General features: G+C 39.8%; 1 protein-coding gene across 1 annotated transcript in view; it reads left to right on the forward strand.

Moving 5' to 3' along the window:
- The first annotated feature begins 1,800 nt into the window (after positions 1-1,800).
- Positions 1,801-16,471, forward strand: part of slc24a3 (solute carrier family 24 member 3) — a 39,038-nt gene continuing 24,367 nt past the window's right edge. Inside the window, exons 1-2 of the mRNA XM_055029426.1 lie at positions 1,801-2,089; positions 10,524-10,643. Coding sequence (XP_054885401.1) covers positions 1,930-2,089; positions 10,524-10,643 — 280 coding nt within the window. The 5' untranslated portion in view covers positions 1,801-1,929. The remainder of the gene's footprint in view (positions 2,090-10,523; positions 10,644-16,471) is intronic.

The raw sequence follows: 16,471 nt of genomic DNA on the forward strand, positions 1-16,471 counted from the left end.
AAGTGTGTGTGTGTGTGTGTGTGTGTGTGTGTGTGTTTGTGTGTGTGTGTGTGTGTGTGTGTGTGTGTATGTGTGTGTGAGCATAGGTCAAGATTTATAAGCTCCATGATCACATAGGTCAAATGTGATCATGGAGCTTATTCACTGTTGCTACACAGTCTACTCTCTCTTTTGCATGGTATTATGAATCTCCAGCTTCTTTCCACACTGCAATGATTTCATTTCAATTTCTGGATATGGATTTCAGGAGCTGGTCTGTATTTGTCAGCCATGCAGTAGAAATAAAGAAAGATTTTATAGTTCCAGAGTGTGTAAAAAAAAAAAAACAGCCTTTTGTACTCTTGAGAAACAAGTCCTTCCAGGAAGCATAGACTCTGTTGAGAGTTTAAAGTTTCACCTGTGACGTTCGACGCTATGACACTTCCTGGAAACTGCCTTTTCTGTAAGCAGCCACCCTCTTCTGTGTGGCGGGAAGTCGCTCGCGGACTGCGTGACTTCCTTCAGTTCCTCTGCTAAAACTGCAGGCAGACTGCTGTTCTAAGACAGAAAATCAGCGCTACTGTTCAACAAAAAGGAGAAATTACAGGGGAACTCAAAGGGAGAACTGTTCATGGACCACAAGGAATGAAATGGAAGCACCCAGCAAAAAAAAAGAAAAGAAAAGAAAAAATAAGAAACTTACATGTAACTTATATAATTTTTTTATTTTCTATTTACACATCTCTTAAAACTCTTTGTCCTGACAGATAGATGATCTCTGAAAAACTACTGCAGTCTAAAGAAATGCACTGCACCTGACCAAAAACAACCAATCAGAGCAAGGAGCAGGGTCTTAGCAGCTGTTAATCAACCTCATATACTGGCTGCTCAATGTGTGAATGGCGGAGAAACAACTTACCGTTACAGGAAAACCGTTAACCCACTATCATCCGGTTGAGCATTCTCAACCGGATGAAGCTGCAGGTCTGCAGAGAGCAAAGGGGAGAGGTTGAGCAGCGCCACATGAGACTGTGATTAACGGCAGTACGACCTGCCTCTTTGTTCTGATTGTTTCGTTTTTTTTTCTAGTTAGAGCCCTGGGAGCACTGGGAGCACTGGGAGTAGCCAGAGGAGCTCAATTTTTCCACAGATTATCTGCCTCACACAATACTGTCACGGCATAGTGACAATTTAACCAAATATATAAGAATATATATTCAAAACCTACATACTGCAGCTGAGGTTCTACAAAAGACTCACTTTTACAACCACACTCACTGACCACAATGTCACAATCAAAGATCAGAGAGGAATCAATGTTTCTGTCTAAATCAATGTTGATTTATTTATATTTTGCTATCTGGGGTGTGTAATGGGATGATTTTATTTCTTTGTTTTGACTTGACCATTATTATTATTATTATTATTATTATTATTATTATTATTATTATTATTATTATTATTATTATTGATGGGCATGAGTTATTAAGTCCTGATATTTTTTTTCCCCATATAACCAGAAAGGCTCAATTCCACATTGTGTCAGTTTTTGCTTCCGGTGTTACATCTCCTTGCACATTTCTAATTGTTGAATACTTTATTATATATAATTTTTTTATTTTATTTAAATTTTACAATTCTAAGTACCTGGGTTCAGATTCTAGTCAACAGTCTGTCATCTTCTGTGGGTCGGTTCTGGAAACATTTCTGTTTTCAGCAGAAAACGTGACGTCAAATTTTATGTTTTATTTTGAAATTCCGGTCCGGACGCGTGACTTTTCCCGTGGGCTCGTGAGCTTTACCAAACCAGCGACACCGAGTCATATGTTCGCCCGCTGAGAACTTACCTTCCCACGCAGCCCCAGCTCTCGCGCTCTCCCACCCTCTGGACCGCCGCCGGACCGCCGGAGCGCTCGCCGAAGGAAGTGGCCCGCATTGGTGGTTGAAGGGATGCCCGAGACGGCCGCGGGAGGAGGAGGAGTGATGCTGAACCGGCGAAGGGGCAAAGCCAGGCGGAGGAAGCGAAAGGAGTTGTTCGCCATCCAGATGTGCTTCGCGGCTGCGCTGCTGGGGCTGGCCGTGGGGCTGCAGACGGTGGCACAGAAAGCAGGTGAGCGACGGCGTGGAGGTTTTCCTTTCTTACTGTTCCCCGGAAGAACACATCGTCCAAGTTGTGTCTGCTGTCAGCCAGACCAACAGGCTGATGGCAGGCTGAGGAACAGCCTCTCATTGGGACATTTAGATGCATTTTTGGGGGGTGGGGTGGGGGGTGTTTTATTAACGACGTTTATTGAAATTAGCCACAAAGGAAGAACTATCCATAGAAAACATTTGAGCACCACCAGCTGATGCGTGATGCATCTGCACAGGGTGAAAGAACTGTGGGGACACATGCATTTTTTATTTATTTTTTTGTCAATTTTATACATATATATATTAGTGAAATTGTAGGGTGCATTTGTTCCCTGGTGCTGCTGCTTACATTAACAGCCACTGCTGAGAGCAAAACAACAACATGAGGCAACATCTGCAAGCAATCACCCTCTGGAAATGGTCGCAGTGACCGTGCTGCGGCGTTCACCCCAACTCATGCTTTCATTTCCCTGAGCTCAGCTCAAGCAGCACCAGGCGTCACACATGAACTGGACATCCAGTAACAGACAGGACTGGACCCCATCAGAAGCTCCAGAGCTTCACGATCACACACACACACACACAGTCTGCTTGGCGTGCGTACCTAAAGGAGATTCACACTGGTTATATGGCTGCTTCTGCTTAGTTTGCATGGAATTAGACTTTTAAACAAATATATATGTACCCGACGTTCCCTATAAAATAATAAGTTTCCGGTCATCACGTTTTATTTGCCTTGTTTCCAGACATGACTAAAGTATTTTATTGTGAATCATTTGTTTGTCATGGTAAAGTAAGGGCTGCTTTCTTCTGGAGGTGCAGGGTGTGTGAAGAGGACAAGCGAGGCATTCTAGGATCTTCACTGTGATACAACCTCTACGAAAATAGAAGACCAAAGTTCAATTATTGTTTAAGGCCGAGACTTAAAATGCATTAATCCTGATCGATTAATTCAGGGAGTGTCGAACTCATTTTTGTTTTGGGCCAAATCAAGATCATGAAGGTTCTTAAAGGGCCGGTTGTGCTAGAAAGTATTGATAAAACCTGCTCACAAACGGTTGAAACCATCAATGAACTCTTAAAATTAAATATTATCATTCAACATCTTTTCAGTTCCTCCAGGATTTTGTGATAATTTTTGTAATGTTTTTTTTGCAATAAAAATCTAAGTGTTTGTGGGACAAATTTGGAAATATTTGCGATATTTGAGCCTATTTCTGACGGTAAATGCAACTTTTTATTGCAAAAAAAAAAAAAAAAATCTGACATTATTTAAGGCTTAGGCTGTTAAGTACAAGTAAGAAAGTTTTTGACAAAAGTTCTCCAATAAACTCCTAATTATATATTAGCACAAAAAAGTGTGGGGATTTATTGATTTTGCATAAATTTCCAAGATAATTCTCAAGAAGATGGAGGGAGGGGCTGATTAATATAATTTGGCAGTAAACATATAAAAGCGGCATTGATTTGATTGATAGCATAACACTTAAACACACCTAGTGTTTAATCTAGAAACTAGAGAGCCACATAAAAAGCTATAGCAGTGGATGAAACAGTGGATAATTGCTACAAAACAACAACAACAATCTGATTGGACTCAAGAAAAGTCTATTCTTGGGAGCAAGTCGTGCAAAAATCGCCGCAGTTATTGAAACCTAAAATACCTGAAATTCTAAAAACGTCCTTAACGAAATGTCAGCGTCCGCAGTCCACATTTCTAAACACGTATTTCTTCGGAGAAGTTACATGAATGATCAGGGGTGACTGAAACACTACGATACCACTTTGCAACAATCTGATGGTTGAATAGCATAAATAATACATTAAAACCACAAAATACCTTGTTGTTAAGGTCATGTATGTTTATCATTTTAAAAAGAGTAGTGATAAAAGGAGTTTTTGATTTGAAAATGTTACTTATTTTGTTGATGTATGGTTTACTGTTAAAATGTGACTTACAATTGATTAGAGACGCTGCAAGTGTTTTCCTGATTATTAACTGATTTTATTAGCCTAAGTACTGTGAGGTCCTACCTGCAAGGCAGGCAAGGATATATGCATCTTTAAATGTGTCAAATTTCATTTTGATGGCATTACTTCATCACCTCTTGGTACATCTGGCAAAGACACAAGTAGCATTAGCCCAAGTGCTTAATGCTCTTCCTCTGACATGCAGAAATCCAGTCATAACCGAATAAAAGGTGTTGACCTGGTTTGGCTGTAAGAAGGGAAATATTTCACCCTGGCTGAATAACACTGAGATTCGTAAGCAAATATAGACATGATACAGTAAGAGAGCGAGAGGGACACAGGTAGATTCAGTAGATAAATTCAGATTTATTTAAGTGACATATAAATGCATGGATGATGAACAGAGAAGATTTTCCAGATATTTTTTCCTCTGCATATTGTGTCGAACATGACAAGACATTTTCAGGTATTTCTCCAATACCTGTAGTTGTTGTTTGTATTAATGGTCAGTACTGAATTGTTCTACAGACTGATTACTCCAAAGTAAGGAGTGCTGAACTAATCCGTCATTATGGGTTGATGGTGACCTTCACTGGAGGAGCTCTGAGTTAGGAGTAGGTGCTAATTGAAGGGAGTTTTCACACAAGAGACCAGGAGATCATCACACGACCCTGATAATAGAACTGTCAGCATTTCTTAAACTTGACTTTTGTCAAGTTTAAGAAATGACAAAAGTCATTTTGTCATCTCATGGGAAATCACATGGGACCGCATGAAGTCATGTTCTTATTCATGTCCCTGTCCAAGCACTCAGTCTAGTTCCATGTATGGTCACGGACACTTAAGGTACGAAGGAAGTCTCCGGTTCGGTCAGGAATCGAACCACAGGTGGTTTCGTTGAGCACAGATAGCCCTCGTGTACGGAGCTAACGCTGCTCTTCTACACCATATGTGGCCACAAATTCATTTGCAATACGAGCGTCTATTTGTCACCTCTGCTTTAATCTGTAGAGCAAATATACTGCGCGCCAATCTCTCCGACCTTGCCTTCATCATCTGTACACCAGAAACCTGCCAGACAAATGGTCATTCCATAGCTAAGCCTCTTGGTATATCTGATATACAGTAATAATCTCTACATAATCTCATTACATAACCTAAAGCTCTTGTCTGTTGGTCCGTCTTTGTTTGTTAGCAGGCGATTGGATGGGAGAGTGGAGGAGCACAGATGGAGCACTTTGCTCTGACAAAGCCTCGGGACTCAGAGCTGACTTAGACATAAAGGAAAAGAGACAGGAGAGAAGAGAAGGAAGGGGAGACCGGGACTGAGTTCGTTTGCGTGAGTGTGTATGCGGGCAGACGAAAGTGGGATGTGAAGAGGAAAAGTGGGAGCAAGCGAGGACAAGAGGAGGAGGGAAGATGCGAGGGAAGAGAGATCAGGTTTTGGTTGAAAAGAGTCGCAGTGGGGGAGGCAAAGGATGACTTAGAGACTGAAATAGAGCTACACTTTAAAAAGAGAACAGAGACCACTTGTATAAGAATACGGCGCATGTTGGATTCAAGTGATTTCCCTTCATTGAGCCTTTAATGCTAGAGACCACTCTTGAAGTCATGACCACTTCCACCAGGTAGAGGCTGAAGGTGAAGATGATGAAGAGCCAAAATGCAAATGACGACATTTAAATGATGATTTATTTAAGCTCAGGATATTTACCAAAACGCACGAGAACCCTGCACAAGACAAAAACATGACAATAACTGAAGTACCATGTGAGACAGGAGAGGAGGACAACTGATCAGGTAGCAGGTGAAAAACATGAGCAAAATTAGCAGGGATAAGCCTGGGCTGAGGAACTTTGCTCAGCAAACAAGAAATAAAAACTTTACGCCTAATTGTAACAGAACCTGCTCTCATCCCAAATGAAACTAAAGGAAGCATGGATACTGGAACACAAGACTGAAGCATAGGGATGATGATAATCAAGGCTAGAAAACAACCAAGACCAGGGGGAGACGACACCAGGCAGGAGAACATGGAAAAAAATAATTTTACATGAAAACAAAAGGAAAATAACTTAGAGAAACAAAACTTGACACCAAGCTGGAGTTGCTGATTTGTGCCGAGGCTGTGAAACACACAAACTACACAGGTTGTGATGTTAATTTTAGTTTTTCTTTGGATTAAAAAAAATAAAGTTCATGCATGGTTATTGGTTTACATCTTTTGACCATGTTACCTCAATCCAAAAGGTTGGATATTTAAAAAGACGGGGAAAAAAAAGCACCAGAATGTATTGGTATTCATAGCGAAATAAACAGCTGATCATCTCTGAGTCTATCAATATGTTTGGGCCAGCAATTAATTTCAAGAAGACAAATTGACATATCTGGGTTTGTTTGAGTCCATCAGAAGCACAACCTTGAAATTCTCTATTTCTGAGTGTTGCTGCAGACATCAGTGGATGGTTGACCACATCTGGTGGAGAAGCTCACTAGTGGAACCGAACCTTCAATTGTGTAGAAAGAATGAATTACAATTGAACTGGTCGATTGTTGATTTCACTAATCTCATATCCATATCTAAATTGTCAGTTGATCTTTTTTTGTAAGGGCTTGAACAGTATAAATTACGTTTTTCCCCTTCCTATATGGAAAGATTATGTTACAATCACTCTTAATATTTTTGTATTTTAATATTTTCGAGACGCCATCTGCAAGACTTTTACAAAGAAATGATTGAATTCTATTTTTATCTGAAATTTTGGAGCCTTCTTTAACAAAATAATTTGGAGAAGGTGTTTGTCTTTTATCATTTTTAATCAAAATCTTTTTAAATCTGTTTTAAGAAACATTTTCTTGTTTTAATATTGCTCATATTTCTCTTCAGCCTCTTTCTTCTTAATTTTAAGTGACATTTCTATGAATAACTTTTTTTTCTTCAGGTGTTTCTTAATACTTTTGTCATCCACGGTTTGTTGATGCTGAAGAACTGCACAAATTACAATTTTCATCATAAAGTCTTTGCAGTATCATATTCTTTATTTACATCATATATATTTACTCTATTCCCATTTTATTTTCACAGTGAGCTGCTCTTTCAGCAATGAATCGATTTGCTGTTTCACAGCAATTTTTTAAAATTATTTTATTAACGTCTTTCATCGTTTTACCATAAATAATTCCTTATTTTTATCTTTTGGTTACATTTTTCCTGCCATTGAACTATTTAATTGTGTTTCCCTGGGAGGTATGCCTGTTGTGTTTTTTTAAAAGCATCTGTCAAGCACTATATATTACACCTGACTGTATGGAAAGTGCCCTATAAATAAAGTCAGATTAACTTATTCAAGTGGCGGGTCTGTGAGAGATCTGAGCAGACACTAACAGTGTTAAGTGTCCTAAATGTGTGCCAATATTCCTCCACCGCTAATCCGAGAGGGAAATGGATCATTATTTGTTGTTTCTGAAAGTTAATAATTCATGTTAAGGACTGTGTATAGGCTTGGCAGCATTAGTATTTGACATGTTGCAAGGTTTTCCCGGTGGTTGGGGGGCAGGTCAGTCATTCATCCAGCAGCCCGTTGTGTTTTTGAGTTAAAAAATGTTTGGAGTCGGCAGGAAATTTGGAAATATTACTCCATAATTACATGGTATTGAAAGATTAACACCTGAACACCAACTACAAGGTATTTGAAAGTGCAGAACTTAAATAAATAAGCAATGTTTAGCCTGGAGGGCTGCCAGGCTTATTATCCCTGTTGCATTACATCTCTGGTCTTATTTAAATGTCTGTGAAAGGAGCAGAATTTGTTTGACATTGAAGTAATTTGAAATTGTGAACGAGAATTTATTCTCTTATTCATTGTGACTACGTTTTGGAAAATCTACTTACAGGTAAAACTTTCTGTGATTGTTCTATTGCATCTGCAGGGTCTTTCTTGCATAACTGTTCTCAGAGCTCCTCTGTGGACTTTCCCAGTTAAATACAACTTAGGAACCTGAAGCAAGAAATTATTGCAATAACATGAACCTTTAGTCATAGAGTAATGAAGCATCTACAGTTTCTTTCTTGCACAAATGCTTTTTGTTCCTGTGGCCCACGGAGCCACTAAAAGCCATACTCAGAACATGATTGTCAGAGTGCTTTGTCAGGCACATGGACCACAAGGCACAGATCTCTGATTATCTGTGTGTATATATATATATATATATATATATATATATATATATATATATATATATATATATATATATATATTAGATTAAAATGTGATTCATCCCAATTAATTACAGACTCTGCAGTTAACCTGACTAAAAAATTTAATCAGGTGCCTCCACTAGTTAACCCTTTAATCAACAAATTCATTGAACTTTTACTTAACTATTGAGTAAAAGATGAATAACATACTAAAAGGTAAAACATTAACGATACAATGTCAATGCTTATGTTCATGTCACGAGCAGCTGTGCCTTAATTGCATCTGGCTTTTGAGAAAATGGGGCATATTAGTGCATTTCAGAGCTGTTTTCTATAGTTCTGAAATGCTATATAATGCAGAGTTCCTGTATTATCAGTGATCAAATGATTTATTAGAATGAAGCTGGAGTGATAGTCTCAGCTCTGGCTTGCTCTAAGGCCTGCTCTACATGGAAGAGTTTTAAGCATTGCAGTACATTGAAACACTCAAGGTCACTTACTTTTCGGGGGTGATGGCGGCCACAGCGGCGTTGCTGTCGTCTTGTCCGTGGCCAAGACACTTCACTGGCCTCGCCTGCTGGTGGCAGTCTCGCTTCTGTCAGGGCAGCTGTGGCTACAGTCCAGTAGCTTGCCTTCGTCAGCGTGCGAATATATGCATGAATGGGAATGACTGATCCAGTTCAATGCTGGCATCGTGACGCACAAAAAAACCATGTCAGCTTCCACTCAGCTTAGGAAAAATTGGAAGGGCTAAAATTGGGCCCGATAATTTGAAGCATCTGCCGGATTGCTAGATTTGAAGAAAGGAGTAATCTGAGCAGACCTCCAGGCAAATGAACTGCGTAAGCTAAGCAAGAGATGGAATAATGGTATGTAAAACTTCTACCAAAATATGTCAAAGAGGCTCATGAAGAAGCTGAGTACAGCATGTTCTTCAACGTAGTTTGATCAGCTATTGAGAACCATCATTAGTTTTACCATTATTAGTCTGGAACAACATTCATAAGCAATCATCAAAACAAACAAACATAATGTTTCTTGGCCCTTTGGATACCAGACGCCCTCTTCTAAATGTAAATGAATGTTTTTCATATCAGAATTCCTGTGTGGATCTCTGTGACTGACGGCGGCACAGTGGGCTCCGTGGCCCAGTTTCTCTGAAGCCGTCAGTCTGCCGAGACCCTTTGTACCCACGAACAATGAAAACACAATCACAACACAATTCACCTGCACTTGGCAGGGCCAGAGGAGCCCATTATGCTTTTAATTACCCCGATCAGATAAATGATGCTCTCAGACGTCGCCCAGTGAAGCGCTATTATCTGAGTCTGTTTGTATGTGCTGGCAACCTCTGAATGTCTGACAGGCATTCGGAGAGAAGCTTATTACGCTGAAGATGAGAAAAGCTTTCGTCATTAAAAAGACAAATATGCCCTGGCTTATCTGCGAATTGGATAAGATTGAGGATGATGAGGGAAGTTGCCTCCTTAGGTGCAGACTGGTGTTCACAGAGCAAAACCCGTGTTTACAACTCCGAGAGTCTATTCTCCTGAAGTCTTGCTGCTTCTGGTGGCAAAGATATTGATATTCAATTACAACTTGACAAAAATATTCAATATTTTTTACTCATTTCTGAAAGCGATTTATTTTATATATATATATATATAAAGTCTTGAATATTTAAATCTTTTTCTTGTAATGTAGGGTGATGTAAACAATTAGTTTGGTAATCGAGCAATCTTATCGATAATTCTGATGATTACTTGAGTAATTTGGAAAAAAAATAAATCTAGTTCATATAGGATATATTTGCTTTTTGCAATTTTTCTTTATTTTTCATGTTGCATGTTTAATTGGGTTTTGCTGACACCAAGTTTTGATTTGCAGTTGTTTGTGTGTTGCTGCCAGTGTTGGCCAGGTCTTTCTTGAAAAGGAGATTTTTAATCTAAATTAGACATATCTGGTTAAATGAAGGACATATATGCATGCACGATTGAGCTTTGTGGTTCACAGGATGATGCTGAACTAATGATTCCACAAAAGGAAAAAGTGAGAACAAAAAAACACGTCTCATCTCCCTGTGGAAGTGGGATCTTGTGGAAGATGCAGACTATCGTGAACTTATTTTTTGTAGCCAAATACCAGCAGAACTGGTTCTTATTTTCCATGGTTCTTGTTTGACCTTTAAATATTAGTGGAACCTTCCTAATATTTCTGTTTTACAACTTTTTCTGCCTCCCAGGATATCAGACTTCTATCTCCTTGGTTGTGGAAGAGGCAAAGTGGGAGAGTCGTCACCTTCTGCAAGAAGACAACAAGTCCAAGCTCTACCTAGAGCCGGACAAAAACTGCACTGAACCAGGTAAGTGTTTATGTGGGACAGTTGCTGCTATATTTATTATGATACTATAGGCTAATTGTTGTTATTTTTACCCAAATGTATATTGAGAATTCGACTCAATATGCGTTATGTGTAGTACTAATACATTTTTCATGTTGCTTTAAAGAGTTTTTAAACTCTGAATTTGCCATTTCAAAAATACTTAATTCAATTTAAAATAATGATAAATTAAGTTTTGAGATCCATCTTCTCTGGGAGATATCAGTTGCTGTTGGATGCCCCCTACTGGCCCGGAGGACCTACACAGCAGCTTAGTGTTCTTATGACTGAGGTGACCCTTTAAGAATAGAAATCACCCTTCCTGGTGCTGATGCAGATTGCTAAGAAGAAAATTTAAAAAACAAAAAACCTCCTTGAGAAATAAATATTCTGCGCCCCCTGCAGCCTGAAGTCGCCGGCATCAACACCTGTGTGTGTGGATTTGTCTGATCCTCGGCGTGTACCGACAGCTCTCGCAGAAATCCCTGAAGTCTATTCTTTCCAGATTTCTAAATCAATCTGGCTGCAGGCTGCTGGGTCTAGGCAGGCCAGTTAGCAGTCGAGGCTGATGTATTCTCTTCGACGCCAGTTCAAACACACCCATTGTTGACCTGGCTGAGACTGGCTCTTCAGGCTAAGGAGGTTCAGACCCTTTGAACGGAGAGCCTTCAGAGTTGACTCGTCAGAGGAAGTGTTTGTGTGTGTCTTTCCCCGTGGTGTGCAGTGTGCGAGTGTTTTCCACGTGGAATCCTGGGGCTTTATGAGGCTGACGCCTTGCCAAGCATTTGCTTGATCTCATGTTAAACACGCAGCCGGCTACTAATGCACACATGCCCACACTCCTTATCGGTCCCGCAGCTGAAACGCAGGCACCACGTGTTGCCTGACTGCATGCATCCAGTCCAGTTCTGCACATAGTTTGTGTTTATTGTCACTTTGTCTCCTGAAACACTAATTACCTTAATGAGGATTACTTCTCCTCTTCTGTGTTGAAAGGAGCCTTCACAGTTTGCTCATCAACTGTTAATCGTCTTCGCCCCCAGAGCGTTTGCTCTCTCTGACTTCTACTGTGTGTTTCTCTCGTTTGTCTCTCATCTGCTTTTCCCCGTTCAGATAACAGCATTGTTTCAGCTGGAGAGCATCACTGCTGGGCTCTACAGCACCATACAAGCTTTGAAAAGCACATGCATCTCAATATTATTATCTAAAGCAGGTTTCCATCTTGTGGAGCATTTTTATGTATGGCAGATTTTTGTTACATTACATTTCTGTTCAACTACTTGCAATGTTAGTCTTAAACGCACAAAATCAGGGTTTCCCCCAGAAAACTTGCTAAGCCCAGTGGTGATCCACCGGCAGTCCTCCATGTTCTTGTATTAAAAGATATTAAAAATGTCACTGTAAGACATTGCCGACAGTACTTAAAAATAACAACAAAAAAGCAATTAAAATAAATATCAATTATTTGCACGTCTCTTTAGTCCAAATTAAGTCAGCTGCTTCTTAAGGCCCCACAGGTATTTCAGGGGCCTCATAAATGCAAATATTTTAACACAGGCCACAGATTCATAAAGGTAATATTTGTTAACAATATTCATAGACTATTTTGTTACCATAGCTACAATCTTATGCTCTGTTCTTGTTGCCCAACAATGATTTTTTTCTGATCTCTGTGCATGCAGCAACTCTGCCTGACTGTAAAGCAAGGCATTTTTACATGATGCAGTTTGAAGCATTGAATACATTTTTTTTAAAAGACTTAGCACAAATAAATAAACATTAAAGTGACTAAAATAAATGACCATGGTCAAGTTTTAAAAAAGTTCCCCTTCTTCAGTCGCAGCATGTTCCTGGCTTTTACTTGAAGTTCTGTTTGCAGAACTTCATGTAAAAGAGCAAGTGTAAATAAACCACTCAGACAACTATTAACTGAACCACACACACGTTAGAAAATGTATATCTAAATAAAATAGTTTAAACTTAAGCAAAGTGCCATCTGTAACTAGTAATATAAAGATTTTGGTGGTGGTAGGAGCATCCGCCACAAAATTGCCTTCCTCTGAAGACTCGCTGGCACAGTGGGACAAATTGTCAGCAGTAGCAGTCTGTGTGCCAGGGATGTGATGCACCTCAAACTTGCAGGGTTGCATTGTCAGGTACCAGTGACTGTTGGTGTTTTTCATCCTCTCTGACCACTTTTATTGCATTGTGATCGGTTTCCAGCTCAAACCGTCTTCCCAGGAGGTAGTTCTGAAGTGAATCCAAAGCTTGTTTTATAGTCAGACATTCCTTCTCTTTAGTGGAATAATTGGTTTCTCAGGGAAAACGTCTAAGGCCGATGAAGGCGATTGGATGGCTGTCATTTGATGGCCCTGAAGCAACACGACATCAAGATCTTTGTCTGATGCATCAGTTTGTAGGACAAACTCCTCCAAGATGACCTTGGCTCAGGGCCTGCTGAATGTCTTTGAGTGTTTCCTTAGTGTCCTCAGACCTTAGAAGTATGTTTGGGCCTTGACATCTGTTCATGTTTCTAAGCAGAGTACTTAATGGTAAATGTGGTACCGACCAGACATACCCGAGAAGGATTTTCTTTTCTGTGGAAGGCAGCAGGGCTGGATGCCCTACATTTCTTGAATTTGTGGCTTCACCGACCCTTTTCTGATTTACCCGTTTCCCTCCTTGCAGTGGTACACTTTGCTGCATCCACTGTCAGTCCTACATTCTGGAGACAATCAAAAGCCACCTTTAGGGGTTGCAGGCGTGGGTGCTCTTAAAAATTATGTCATCCAGATATGCAGAAGCAAAATGATAGAGTACCTTGTCCATTAGGTGTTGGAATGTGGCAGGAACCTGAGGAAGTGCAGGCAGCATCACTCTGAAGTGGCCCTACAGTGTTCTGAAAGCCGTAAGCTCCCTGGACCTGGGTGATGCTGAGATATTTTTCTTTTCCAAGTTTCTCAATCAGATCAAGCTTGAAGCTGAACTGAGGTAGCAGAAGTCAATGCAAAACCCATTTGTGCCATCCATTTTAGGGACAGGGCCGGTTGGATTGCACCACTTGATGTGTGATGCTTCGATAATGCCAAGGGAAGGCATTAAGGCAATTTCCTTCCTAAGTGATTCCAGAAGTCCCGCAGGTATGCAATAGCTCATTCGTTTGGAGCAGCAACTTATTTTAAGACAATGTTATGCATTAAAACCTGGATATTCTTGGACACATAAAGTGGACGGACAGCCCTCATCTCCAGCTGCTGTCCTGACATATTATTCATAATATGTCAGGACTAATAGTTAATTCCATCAACTATTAGAGGTTGATGGAACAGGGAAATATTCCTCCCCAGGTTTCTCATCTTCTGTTCTCTAGATGCAGAAGGAGGTAGATATCTCTCAGGCCCAGGACACCGACTCACAGGGAGAAACTGAATGCAGTTGCTTTGATCTGGAACAGAGACTTTGTGCGTCAATTTTCCCCATCACCTCATAAAGCCATTGTCACTTTGGCAGCAGCCTGTTCTCCTCTGAAGACAGCACAAGTTCTTTCTGGACCAGCTCAAACTTCCTCTCCCACAACTTGTTTAGTTGGCGCATTTTGTCTGTTAGGAATTAATTTTGTAGTTCTCAACTTCCAAAATTAATATTTTCCCCTCCAATTTTATCTGTCTTGACATTTTAAAAATCTCAAAAATGATCATCAGTCTTCCCACAGTCACACCCTTCATTACATAAATGTATTTTACTTTGCCGAACAATTAAAAAAATAAAAAAAAAGAGAGTACTTCTTAAATAAAGTATCACAAGCTGACTGATGCTGGAGCTCTTGGCTGTAGAACTGAATAATATCACAGGAGAGGAAAACCTCTTGTGCTGTTCAGTTGAGATGAGCCAAACACAGTTAGTATCTGAGTGACCCCACAACCAAAGGTCAAGACGAGAAAACGCTTAACCTGTGACCTGTTGATTTTCCACTCAGTTTCAGAGCAACAAGTCAGTTTACACTCGTCCAGCTATCTCCTGCTTTACCAACCCCACTCCACACCCAGCACAGATCCCTGCGCAAACACGAGGTCACATAGAGTCACATCCAGTGACTTCCTGTCAGCAGGGGTTTGCATGAACGTAGCTCTGTTCTGCTGGGGAATTAAACAGGAGACTTTCACACATATCGGATGTGATCACAGAGGAGAGAGTGTTTAATTAATCCTGTTTACAGTGGCTATCTTTGCTAACTTTGTCCAAGGTGCCTCCGGTTTAACAGCATGCATGCATTTATTGGTGTAACATGTGGAAAGCTGCTAACAGTGATATCCCTGATTTTTGTCTCTATCCTCCATGACTCCCCCTCTAGTTCTTTCCTTTATGCACAGGTACATGCATACATGTGTGCTTTATGAAGTAGCTAGACATATATGCTTGCTTTGCATTGTGCAGCTCTTATAATTCTGTGTCTAAAATGTTTTAATAATAATATTTTTCTAAATGTACACACCACTTTCACATTTTACATTATAGAGTCAAGCATCATTTTCTATTTAAGTCGCAATTATTCGCTATTACAGCAAGGTGTGAAATGTTCTGGAGCAAAGTTAAAATTTATCTCTATAATAATCCCATAAAATAAAGCCACGTGCTTCAGTGGAGAAAATATAGAAAATAACTCTTCAGCTGTTATCTATGAAACCACTTAGTCATATTTAGTAAACTACAATATGCTATGCTTGTTAGTCAGATTAAGAATACTTTTTTTACAAATAACCTTTAAGCAGTGCATCAGCATGTTTCATCTAGACTGTTTCTGTTGGGTTTTTTTATTCGCCTAATGTAATATTCTATACTTAATGGTCCTGGTTTTATTAGCTGCGAGGGGAAAAAAAACCATCATAACTGAAAAGAGGCTTGCAAATAACTTTTTAACAACATTTCATATCTTGAATATGACTGAAAAAAATGAATCCTGACTTGATGTTGTTTTCGTTCACGAGCTGCAAAAACAATAATTTCTTTTAACAACACATGGAAAGTCAGTGGATGCATAATAATAAATTATAAATTTGAAAAATTAATAAAGTTTCCCCTAAACTGAGTGATTCAAAGTGACAGCGTTCTTAATAATTAACAGCTTTTTCTTTATGTGGCCCCGTTCTGCTCCGAACACAGACCCAGGAAAGAAACGAAGCCAGAACACAGCTTAGAATGACAGTAAGATGAATGACAATGTTTATGGCTGAGAATCTGAGGTAATGGTGTCATCTCTCCCATAATTGTTTATCTTCATTATTTTGCATCTTCTGGCATTGTGAAAATAAGAAATCAAACTTTTGTCACCTGCCAAACGTGCAGAAGATACTCAATGTGAAACACTGTTAAGTGTTGCTGAAAATGTGCTTTACAAATAAAACTTGCCTTCAAAGAATCGCGTGCTTATGGTTATACAGGCAAGGCACAGTGTGGGTTTTTACAGCAACGTTTGGCTGAATTGAAATGTGAGGCTGCTTGTGTTTAGTAGCTGCAAGGGTCTCAACGGACCTGCAGTCTGCAGCTGAATGCTTCTAAGCGATCTTCTACAAGCTGCAGGAGAAATGGCTGTCCTGAGTCACAGCAGCACCACAGCCTAACCAGCATGTGTGCTGCAGCTTTCCCCGAACACAAAGCTAATAATTTACTTAATGGGACTATTTTCTCTTTTTTCCATTACTGCACATGGACGCAAAACAAAGCTTCAAGGCAGAGTCTATTTTAAAGAGAATTCAGCAGGAAGAGAGGCAGATAAAACCTGGAATTTAAGAGCATTCGGAGCCTGTTGGGAG

This window comes from Poeciliopsis prolifica, unplaced genomic scaffold (assembly GCF_027474105.1).
Source record: "Poeciliopsis prolifica strain line A6 unplaced genomic scaffold, Auburn_PproV2 SCAFFOLD005, whole genome shotgun sequence".
NCBI classification, from domain to species: Eukaryota; Metazoa; Chordata; class Actinopteri; order Cyprinodontiformes; family Poeciliidae; genus Poeciliopsis; species Poeciliopsis prolifica.